The 11,406-nt window shown below is 60.4% G+C and overlaps 1 protein-coding gene across 1 annotated transcript in view; it reads right to left on the bottom strand.

Annotated features, from left to right (window-relative positions):
- Positions 1 to 9,236: 9,236 nt before the first annotated feature.
- Positions 9,237 to 11,406, bottom strand: part of DENND6B (DENN/MADD domain containing 6B) — a 10,179-nt gene continuing 8,009 nt past the window's right edge. Inside the window, exons 15-20 of the mRNA XM_006876411.1 lie at positions 10,697 to 10,786; positions 10,564 to 10,617; positions 10,289 to 10,398; positions 9,610 to 9,712; positions 9,434 to 9,508; positions 9,237 to 9,359 (exon numbers count right to left, since the gene is read on the bottom strand). Coding sequence (XP_006876473.1) covers positions 9,237 to 9,359; positions 9,434 to 9,508; positions 9,610 to 9,712; positions 10,289 to 10,398; positions 10,564 to 10,617; positions 10,697 to 10,786 — 555 coding nt within the window. The remainder of the gene's footprint in view (positions 9,360 to 9,433; positions 9,509 to 9,609; positions 9,713 to 10,288; positions 10,399 to 10,563; positions 10,618 to 10,696; positions 10,787 to 11,406) is intronic.

Genomic DNA, 11,406 nt, shown 5'->3' with positions numbered 1-11,406 from the left:
GAGGATGGCGAGGGCCCAGTGGGATAAAAGCGGTGGGAGGGAAGCAGGTATAGCGCCCAGGGGAAGGCTCTGAACCCCACAGGACAGGTGCAGTCCCCTACCTAAGCTGGTGAATAGAGGACGGAGCACTGTGTGGAGGCTTTTGAGGACACAGACTCTGTCTGCTGCTGCTGTTGTTATGTGCCGTGGAGTCGGTTCCGACCCATAGCGACCCTGTACAGGGTTTCCGAGGCTGTAAATCTTTCCGGGAGCAGAAAGCCTCAACTTTCTCCCGCGGAACAGCTGGTAGTTTCGAACTGCTGACCTTGAGGTTCGCAGCCTGATTCGTAACCACTAGGTCCCCAAATCGAGTAGAAAAGCGGGGTGTGTCCTCAGTACCCCCAAGGGCAGGCAAGGGTGTCCAAGGGTGGCTATCCTAGCTTAGAGGTGCCTCCCCCTCCCCCGCCCAGCAGCTGGCAGTGGTGGGGCGGGGCCTCTGCTCACGGGACGAAAATGCAAATCTGCAATTAGCAGGGTGCGTTAAACAAATCAGAGGGAACAAAACAAGGCACGGAGCCGGCAAATCCCAGCCTCCGCTGTTTTCAAAACAAGCGCGAAGGGAGGGAGATCGATCGCAGGCTGGGGGCTCCCTGACTGCTCCCCACTACTCCCTCCACCGCGGGTCGTGGTCCTAGGATAGCGGCCCAGGTGGGGCACAGAGACCCTGGACCCACACAAGGAGAAGACCCCTGGAGCACCCAGCCCTGCAGCGCGACCCGGGTCAAAGTTCAGCTCCGGGAGAGGCGGGGCCAGTTTCCCAAGCGCCAGCCGAGAGGGGCATCACGGGGCGGGGGCGGGGGGAGACGGCTCCAAGCCCGTTTCCCGATCTGCGCATGGGCGGGCTACCTGTGGAGAGGACGGCCAAGCAGGCCTGGTCCAGGCCTCGTTCCTCCCCTCCAGGCCCAGGTGCAGAGCGCTCACAGCCGGCGCAGCTGCCAGACTCCCCCGGGAGCGCGCGGGCCGGTTACCTGGGAACAACTAGGAGGAAGGACCCGAGGGACCGCGAGGGCGAGAACCACGCGGCAACTCCTCCAGGAAGCCGCGCTCTGAGGACCCAGGACCCCCCTCCAGCGTGCCTTCGGCCTGAGCTCAGCGGGCACCGCCCGCCCGCCCGCCCGCCCGCTCTCTCCGGGTGACTCACTGCGCCCCGCGGGCAAGGCGCGCCCCAGCTCATCGATCCCTGCACCCAGGCCCAGGCGCCCCTTCCGAAAGAAGCACGTGGACTCCTGCCCTCGGGATACCCTCATTGGACTGGGGGACCCAGGACAAGCCGGGCAGGCAGAGGAACAATAACGGCGGCGAGACAATCATGCTAGACCAAGGAGCCGGCCCTACGAAACGCTCACCTGGGTCCGACGCCACAGAGCACTCGGCAGACTTATTACCTGGCTGGGTCTCTCCGCCCAGCTGCGGAGGCCCTGCCCCGCCATTGGGGCCCCACCCCAACCCCTGTCTGCTCGCGGAGTTCCCACCCCCACCTAGCTACAGAGTCCCATAGGTCCCAGCCCGACAGGGGCTGAGCCTTTCATTCTCTGCCCAACCCTAGAGCAAGGGCGGGAGGGGATTGAAGGGGAGGGCGGGGCCCCAGGGACACACTGACGACTATCTAGAGCTGGCTATGCATCATCTCTTACAGGTGCCACCTGCGCCCCACCAGCCTGTTCCCGGGGCGTGATCCTCCCTGTACTAAATCTGGACTCCTGCCGGGTTGTATCACCACAGCCTCCTAGGTCCCAACATGAGAGACAACCCTGGCTGGCCAGCTGGTGTCAGGACAGCGGGGCTGCCCAGAGAAACCTCAGCCCTCCCACCGTCTGTCCACCTTCTGCAACTCTGGTCCCTGTGGGCCAGGCTGGACACCTGGCCACCATAAGCCTCTCCTTAGGCCTGCAGCCAGCCACACTTAGCCTGTCCTCTGGGCCCCCACAGAGGGTGGGTCTCAATTGGCTAGTGCCCCCTTCCCACACCCACCTTGTCAGTCCCCACCCATGTTCTCCTTACAGCACCCACCTGGGTCCCAGCCACCCTGAGGTCCCTGTAGGCAATGTCCACTGTTCCTCTCTGGCCTCACACTCCAATCTCAACCCCACCAGCCCTCTCTGCCTGATAGTCTGGTGAGAACACCCACAGCCCCCAAGCTAGGTGGACACTCCTATCTGCTCAATCACAAGTCCCAAAGCCACAGATGGCTTACTGTGCACCATAGTGACACTTGCACCCTCCCAAAGACCCCATGAGTGAGGACTCCACTCTGTCTGAGGAGGTGTCCTTGCCCACTGATGGATGGCCCAGTGGTCACTGTGGTCAGATTAGGGGGACAGGATGAGGGTGGGGGGAACACTGCAGGACACCCAGAGCACAAATGAGTGAGCCCCCACCACTGAGGGGTCAGACACCAGGCTCAGAAAGGGCTCCGGTGTGAGGGGTTGAGAGCTACTCCCTGACCCCCAATCTCAGAGCAGAGACTGAGGGATGTTTGCCCCACAGCTTTGCCCCTGGTCTGGCCCATCCACACCCTCCACTTTTCTCCCAGTGAGCGCCCTGGCTTACCCAACAAGCTGGCTGGCCAGAGTGGCTTGAGGCTCATGGTGTCCACTGCGGGCAGATGGGAGGAGCCCTCGTGGCACTGTGGTTAAAGCACCCGCTGCTCTTTGGGAGAAAAGATGGGCAGTCTGCCTCTGCAAAGATGACAATCTTAGAAACTCTATAGAAGAGTTCCACTCTGTCGGAGAGGGTCGCTGAGTCAGACCCACCTAGCTAGCAGTGGGCTTGAGTTTGAATTTGTGTGGGGGTGGTGGGAGAAAGCGCCCTGTCAGAATTCACAGTCACCCCAGTTCCGCCTCCTCCCAGTGAACCCCACAATTAGACCAGGGTGCTGTGCCAAGCCACCCACCAGCCACCCCTCATACATGTGACCACACAAGTGCAGGCATACATGCCAGAGAGTACCCAGCGGCCCCAGACAAAGACAGCCCCCTGCCTCCTCAGGCTCTGTGGACAGCCAGGTTCCCTGGCACATCCAGCACCATCCATACGTCCAGAGGGGCCAGAGACTAGGCTAGGACAGCGGCAACATCTCAGGGGGGCAGACACTAGGGACTTTTGGAGGGGAAGGGGCTGGCATTTCCAGACAGGAAGTGCCCAAGCTTAAAGTGGCGCAGTGATTCGTTGGCTGGACATAGAGTCCACTCCTCCTTCTGGCTCTTCCCTAAGAGAGGCCTAGTGGGTGGGGCTAAGCCCGAGGCTGTGCCAGAGGCTCTGTGCCCTGCCCCCAAGCTGTCCCCTGTCTTGCACCTGGAAGTAACTTGTCCAAGGTCACACCCAGAGTTTCTCTCTCTCTCTCTCTCTCTCTTTCTCTAGAGACCAGGACCCAGCTGGAACTGGTATGAGGAACTGCTGTTGGGTTCTAGAAGCTAAGTTTCCTGGGGACTGAAGAAAGGGGAATTACTCACAGATCCCTGAGATCCTGTCCAGGCAAGCCCCACCCCTGGCCCCCCAGGGCACTGGATGCCTAGCAATTCAGGGTGCTACTGCCAGCCTGCAGAGACCCCTGTACCAAACAGCCACAGGAAGTAGGAACCCCCACAGTGACCAAGAAGAGAAACTGGCCCCAGCTCTGGGTTGGTCCAGAGTAGCTTGGCTCATCTTTGGGTCACGGCATCACTGTGGGGACCTGCGGGTTTCAGCTGAAAACTACCCGTCATCCTGGGGCCTCGGGGGTCCAGTGGCCTGGGAGAACCAGAGGGTAGAATGAAGACACACAGCAGGGGCACTGGTGGGAGAGGTCTGCTGGGCGTGTGGCCAGTTAGCGTCAGGGAGGATGTGAAACTGTGGAAGGGGAAATCGGGGAGGAACTACATGACAGAGAGAAGTATCAGTGCCCCCAGTATCCCCCATCCCCCAGGGCCCCAGCTCCTCTGGGAAATGACAGGTCACTGTTCCCCACTTCCCAACAGAGCCTATAATTTGAACTCTACAGATAATTAGTCAGAGGCTAGGCTATCTGAACTCAAACAGCCCAGGGCCACTGGGGGCGGGCTCTGCCCACTCCCACCTACTGACCCAACCAGCTGGACCAAATCCACTTCACAGCACAAGGAGCTGGACGAAGTCCGCCTACTAGGCCAGGGTCCGAGTTCTGGCATCACTCCTCAAGTGTTTGGGCTTCAGGCCAAAGGGACCTCCGTAGCAAGGACAAGCCTGGCCCCATGCCCTTGCAGGTTCGGCCATGGTAGGTGGAACATGGTAAGGACTTCCTGCTCTCAGGAAGACAACCCTTGGTGGCCAGGGCCTAGCACCTCAGTGGAGTTGGGCCGGATGCCCCAGCACACATGAGGTGAGCACAAGGCAGGGGACAGGATGGGGTGACATTCCCAGAAGGCCTGAGCCCTACAAAGCCAGGAGTCTGCAATCATGCCAGGCTTATAGGGGGTGCAGATGCCATACGGGCCCTCCCCAGGCTGCCTTCCAATCCCATTTCTTCTGCTCCACTCAGCCTGGGATGTAGCCAGACTCCTGGGGCCACCGCACTCCACGCCAAGCTGGCAGCTTGGCCTCCCTGACGTGGCGGGCACACAGCCACAGGCCCACGTGCCCCCAGGAAGCAAACCACATGCACCAGGATCTTTGAGGGCCCTCACTTCTGCTGGGGAGCACACATCATCAGTGAAAGGGAGCAGAGTGTGCAGGTAGATGCTGTCTGCCTATCACTACTCCCAGGAAGCCCAAGTCCAGGGTGTAAAGGAGACCCCAGCGCACCCACCCTGATGGCCAACCCTCCACCCCTGCCTTCTTCCTTCCTCATTGACTCAGCCAAGTCTTGGGAGTGTGGGGAGCCTCTTAGAGGACCTTGAGGACCGTGGTACCGGGGTCCCCAGACTCAACTCCCCCTTGATCCTGCCTCATGGCCTCCCCCGGAAAGGTCTGCTGCTGGGCCAACACAGTCTTCTCCAACCCCAGGGTGACTGACGCATCTGGCTTCCACCCCGCCTCCTGCCATTCTGAACAGTTAAGGCTTCGGAGCTGCCCCAACTTGCCCGTCCCTCCCTCCCAGGGCTCACAACCCACGGTCCAGGTCCGGAAGTGGATCCCTCTCCCACGGCCGCAGCACCCCCCTCGACTGGCTGGACACGGCTGGATAATCCAAAATAATTCCTCCTTGGCAGGCAGCCGGCAGAGGGAGGGGGACTTGCATTCCAAACCCTTGTTTTTCTCAGTAACTTCTCTCCTCTCCTGGAGCAAGAAGCCCCTAGCCCAACCTTCCCCCACCACACACTAGAGACAGGCCCCAGTAGGGATGGTGGGGAGTGCTGTGGGGTGGGGTGGGCTCAGAGTGGCCAAGTCCACCTGTCTGTCCCTGTCTCAAGAATTCTGCACTGCTCAGAGGGCTAGCGCCACAAAGCCTTCCACACCAGCATAGAAAAACCCAACCTCTTCCTATGTATGTGACGCAGCTCCAGACCTCCGCTCCCTGAGCCCCAGGGGTCTCAGGTGGGTCCCCCTCCATGCCATGGGGTCAGACTGAGAGCCCCCCTGTTCCCCCTTCCTCCTTTAGAGGTGGGACCTGAAGCACAGTGGCTTAAGTTAACCATAGAATGGGGTTCCCCAGGGTGAGAGCAGGGACACTAAGTCCTCTGTCTCCAGAACATGAGCCTCCACTGCTCACAAACTAAGTACATGCAGACCCCTTCCTTCCTTTCCCGAGGAGCTGGGAAGAGTCAGAGTTCGGACGTGGCTGGAAGCTCCCTGAATGGGAAAGCAGGACCCCCAATTCTGCCAAACGGCCTGTCCTCAGAAGGGACAGGAGAGGTCCATCCAGGGGAGCTTCCTGAAGGAAGAGGCATTAGGAGGTGCAGGGCCAGCAGAGAACAAGGAAGGAAGCCAAGAGTTGAGGGGCTGAGTATTCCCGACATCCCCTCCAAAGCCACCCGAAGAACTGCTGGAGGAGGGCTGGAGAAGCCGCAGGACCCCGGCCTAGCCAGACCTGCCCTAGTTCCTTACAGTCCCTTCTCCATAGACCCCAGCTCAAGGAGGGGTCCCGGCCCAGGCCCTCCACGGGGGACTCCAGGGCGGGGCGTGCGGGCTGGAGACTGCCTAGGCCTGGTCACAGGGGGCCCGACCACCCCAAATCTAGACTGGGTGGGTTGGGGTGGGGTGGTTGCGCAGAATCTTGCGCAACAGGACGACCGGCGCCGGGTACGCGATCAAGGCGGCTGAGGAGGTGGGGGTGTCGGAGAGAGACGGCCAGAACCAGCGAGGAATCGGAGCGACTCGACGGGACACCGGCGGTGGGGAGCGAGCGAGCGTAGTCCCCCACCGGCCGGGCCCGTTCCCACTCAGCGCCATAGGCCTTCTCCGCGGCCCGATGGACAGACAGACAGACGGCGGCAGAGGCCGCAGCCCCGAATCGTCCTCTACGGGAGGGGCGTTAACTCCGGGTCCCGTGCCCCCGAGCGCGGTCGGTCAGAGCGCGGAGCTGACGCAGATCGCGATACCCCCCCTTCCTCCCGACCGCCCCCGCCCTGTGCTCGGTCCCCCTGCTGGTACCTGTACGTCGGCCGCCGCGGCTCGATGGCGCCCGGGCCGCGGTGGGTGCTGCGCGCTCCGGCCCGCGCGGCTGCCATGGAGACGGGCCTTTGTGTGGCCGAGGAGGGGCCGGAGCGCGCGGGAGCCGGCGGCCCCGCCCCCGACGCGGAGGGAGGGAACCGGGGGGAGGAGGGCAAGGGGAGGGACGGAGGGCGGGAGCCGGTGAGGAGAGGGTGAGGGCATGGGGAGGAAGGAGCGGGGGAGGGGGCCCAAAGGCTCCCCCACATTTCCCCTCTACATTGGGTGCGACGCGTTACAGGACCGGTTTGACCTGGATTCAGGCCCAAGGCAGGCACCCTTGCCCACTCCGCCGCTGCCCCAGGGACCTATGGCGCCCAAAGTTATTGGGTTGCTCGCTAAGAGCGCCCGGACTAAGGGAAGGGTCTTAGGTAGACCCCAGGTCCCCAATCGCCCGCTCTCCATGAGTATTGTGGCTTGGGCCAGCATCCCCAACAAGGAAGATGCCAGCTGGGGAAAGAAGACCACTCCCACAGCCTGTTCTCCAAGAGGGTACTCCTGGAGGTCTGCCCTAGTTTCAGGAGATCAGGGACCCTCCCGTGTCCCCCTCGCTGCCCCTGGGGATTCCATGATAGGTGGTAGCAGGCAGTTGTCTTTGCTGTCCAGGGCACATGTCAACGCTTGAGCACCCTCTTTGATTCTGGCTGTTCCCAGCCCACCTCTGTCTGGGCCCTGATGTCCCTGGGGGCCCCCCTGGACTTAGATGAAATGGTGGATCCTTCATGAAGTCTCTGGGCCCAAGACTAGGGAGCAGGGATGGGGGACTTGACTCAGATTACGCTCTCAATCCCCATCCTGTCCCTGCACCTGGGACCTTCCCTCCAGCCAGAGGTACCCCTCCTCTCTGACACACACCTCCTCACCTGTCTATTCTATTCACTCTGAGAACCTCCCACCACCCCCTATCCATCAACCCCACAGTCTAGACTGATCAAGCCACTGCTGATCTGATTCGGTGGTTACTGCATCACTCAACAGGTCTTCTGGCAACCACCTCACCAACCAGTCTTTTTCAAAAGCCCCTTCTTTGCCCCTGAACCACAACCCACCCCACTGAAGGGCACCTCAAATGTACTCGGGTCAGACAAGTCTGTCAACTTTTTATTTAAAAAGGACTCTAAAAGACAAGCGTTGTATCATAAAAGGACAGTTTAATTCCGATACCAAAGCTGTAGAGAGGACTCACTCGCAGACAAGTGGGTCTTTAAATAGAGTGCAGGAAGTCTGCTGGGGAAGCACCCTCCTTCCTGTTCCTGCGCAGTGCCCGCCTGGTTCATAGTCCTTCTGACACTTCAGGGGTTCAAGGCTGCAGACCCTTCCCCTCAGGAAGCCCTCAGGACCTATACCCCTGCTTCTTGGGTGGGGACCAACCAGTTCCTGTCTATATCCCACTGCCATGGAAAACTTTGGGGAGGGCAAGTGTCTGCCTCCCTGTGGACAGCCTGCCCTGGCCTGAAGTGTGTGTTAGGAGGGGACCGGGGAACGGGAGGTGGACTCGGCTCTGGACAGGCCATCAGGAAGATCTGGAACCTGTGATGCACAGCCCAAGGGGTTCGCTTCCTTGCCTCCTCCCAGTACTTCTGTGGTTCTCCCAACCTTGGTGAAAGCTGAGGTGACCCTATGGTAGCGATAAGAACATGCTTGCAAGGTGTTTGGGGTTCCCATCCCTCATCAAAACAGTGAGTGGGATCCCAGCGCCACCCACTGATGGCCCTAAGCCTGGTGTCATGTACCTGCCTCAAAATGGACTTTGGAACTCCCTTCAACCAGTACCGCGGACAGTGATAACTGCAGGTACCTCTCCCCTGACCCGACCACATGGCCATCCCATGTAGAGCATGAGCCACAGCAGCTCTCCATGCTAGGAATCTGGAGTGGTCACATGGGAGGCAGATTTCTGGGGGTGGTGCCTGCGAGGGTCCATTTGCTCTGGCAGAAGTCCATGGTAGGCACCATGGACTGGTGAGGGATGGAAAACGGCGTCAGGTGTCTGATGGGTCCTTTCTAGTGGTGGGAACCAAAGCAAAGCCTGTTTGGGCAGACCTTGGACCTGGCCTACTGTTCCCCGAGGCTGTGTGCCATGCGCCCCCTCGTGGCCAGTCCTACACAGCACAACCTGCACAGTCCTGGAACAAAATGGCAGCTAGAAGGGACAGAGGACCGGTGAGGGTAGCAGCGGCAGGTTGCTTCCCTCAGGCATCATCCTGTCCCTCCCTAGCGATGACCGCGGTGGAGGTAGTCCCCAGGACCAAACGAAAGAAGACAGGTGGGGATGAGAGAAGGAAAAGGGTCCAATGCCCAAGGGGGTGGCCTAGGCACATGGGCATGCCGGACTAGGAGGCCAGCAGCCAGCGGGATCCAGATTAGTGAAAGTCCTCAGATCCCCCTTGCTCCTGACGCCCTGTTGGTGGACTAGAAGGAGAAGGACTGATAATCCCCCAGTTAGGGACCAGACTATGGATCCAAATGCCGTGTTTACTGTGGGGATAGCGTGTGCTGTCAGGAGCAAGGACCAGCAATGATGCAGATGGTGGGGGCTTGTGCTTGGTGGTCAGTGGATCCTGAGGAGAGAGAATGCGCCCCTGGCCCAGTCCTCACGGAGGGCACAGCACGGCCTGCAGGTCCTTGGGCAGGGAGCCGATGACCGTCTGGATGTACAGCTGCGTCCGCTCAAGTGTCTCCTCCTTCACTGGGAGCTGGTGCGCCTGAGCGCGTACCTGCTGGGGCGCAGTGGGAGGTGAGCACACCTGTCCGCCTAGCCTGGGGCTGATGGGGCGGAGGGGTGTCTCACCAGCTTCTCCCGAAGCTTCAGGACTAGATCGACGACCTCCACCTCGGACTTGTCCTTCATCCACGATTCGATGTTCTACGAAAGAGCAAGAAGCTGGAGTCTCTGCGTGGGGACCCGCCCACTGAGGCCCCACCCTCCCAGAGGCTCCGCCCCTAGTCCGCAACTCCAGTCCTTACAGCCTCACATATGGCCTCCAAGTGCAGCGCCTCCAGCTTCTGAGCCATCTCTTTGTGCCGCTGCCGGTACCAACCATCAAAATGGGGGGACTTGAAAAACCGTCTGGGGGTTGAGAAGAGGGGCTTACTGTGTGCGCGCACGCCTGGACCGTGTGGCCCTACGCCCTGATCACCTAGACAGGCCCTGCTATGTGTTGGAGTCCTGGTGTGGCGCTGTGGGTTATTGCACTGGACTGCAAGGTTGGTTTGAGCGACAAGATCGGAAGTTCAAGCTGAGCAATTGCGCCTCAGAACCCCTCCCTATACAGTGTCCTTATGAGTTAGAACCAACCCGACGGCACTTAACAAATGTGCCTGTGTAGTGTGGGTGTGTAGTGGGTGATATAGGCTCAGCCAGGTGTGGCTATGGAGTTCTGGTGACACTGCGGGTTAATGCGCTGGACTGCAAGGTCGGCGGTTCTAGCTCACTAGCCGCTCCTTGCTCCTTGGAAACGATGAGTCGGAACCAACTCAAAGGTACTTAGCAAGAACAATGTGTAAATATGGTGCGGGTGTGACACAGACCACACGTCTCTCCCTCAAACCCCCATAAAGGCCCAGCCAAGTGCTTGTTTCATGGGCCTTGAGTTTGAGTAGTGGGCGGAGACACAGCCTGCGGCTCCGCCCTGACCACACCCACCTGTAGAGGCCCAGCCAGTCACCCTTGAGGATGCAAGTGAGCTGGGGACCCGCTTGCTCTAGACTGCGCAGAAAGTCGTCCTGGCGGAAGGGGCGGATCTGGGGAGGCGTCTGAGACAGAGGCTGGGGTGAGCACCGGCTGCTTCCAGATACAGTCCACCAGTCATCTGAAGACCTCCAGCCCCCACCGCCTGAGACAAACCACTACCTTTTGCGCCCCCTCTCCATCCCTCAGCCCTCGGTGAAGCTTTGGACTCCCAGCTGGTCCCTTCTCACCTTCCAGGCTGTGATGCTTCTCTGCAGGGGCATGAGGCTGGTCATGTAGTGCTCCTGAGGGTGGGGAAGAGGTGATGAGCTCCAAACGGCAGCCCCACTGAAGCCCCGGCCCTCACAGCGCCCCTAGCCTCACCAGGGGGAAGATGAAACTCTGGGTGAGCTCCAGGAGGTGGCGCCTCAACAGGGCGCTCTGCACGTCCACAGGCCTCTGCTTCTGCATACCCTGCAAGGAGCCTGCACTGAGCGCCCTGGGCACCCCCAGTTCACATGCCCACCCTGGGCCCTGGACACCCTGATTCAAACTCACCCCTGGGCTGTGTGCTCTAGGTTCACACACACCGCAGTTTCACATCCATCCCAGTTCACATGCCCACCCTGGGCCCTGGACACCCCGATTCAAACGCACCCCGGGCTGTGTGCTCCAGGTTCACACACACCAGTTTCACACCCACTCCTGTGCACCCCAGTTCACACCCACCCCAGTTCACATGCCCACCCCTGGGCCCTGGACACCCCGATTCAAACTCACCCCAGGGCTGTGTGCTCCAGGTTCACACACACCACAGTTCACACCCACCCCCGGACCCTGGACACCCTGATTCAAACCCATCCCGGGCTGGGTGCTCCAGGTTCACACACACCAGTTCACACACACCCCTGGGCACCCCAGGTTTACACCCACCCCTGGGCCCTGGACACCCCGATTCAAATCCACCCTGGGGCTGTGTGCTCCAGGTTCACACACACCGCAGTTCACACACACCCCTGGGCCCTGGACACCCCGATTCAAACCCACCATGGGGCTGTGTTCCAGGTTCACACACACTGCAGTTCACACACACC

Source organism: Chrysochloris asiatica, unplaced genomic scaffold (genome assembly GCF_000296735.1).
Source record: "Chrysochloris asiatica unplaced genomic scaffold, ChrAsi1.0 scaffold00378, whole genome shotgun sequence".
Taxonomy (NCBI): Eukaryota; Metazoa; Chordata; class Mammalia; order Afrosoricida; family Chrysochloridae; genus Chrysochloris; species Chrysochloris asiatica.
This window is presented reverse-complemented; position numbering and strand designations above follow the sequence as displayed.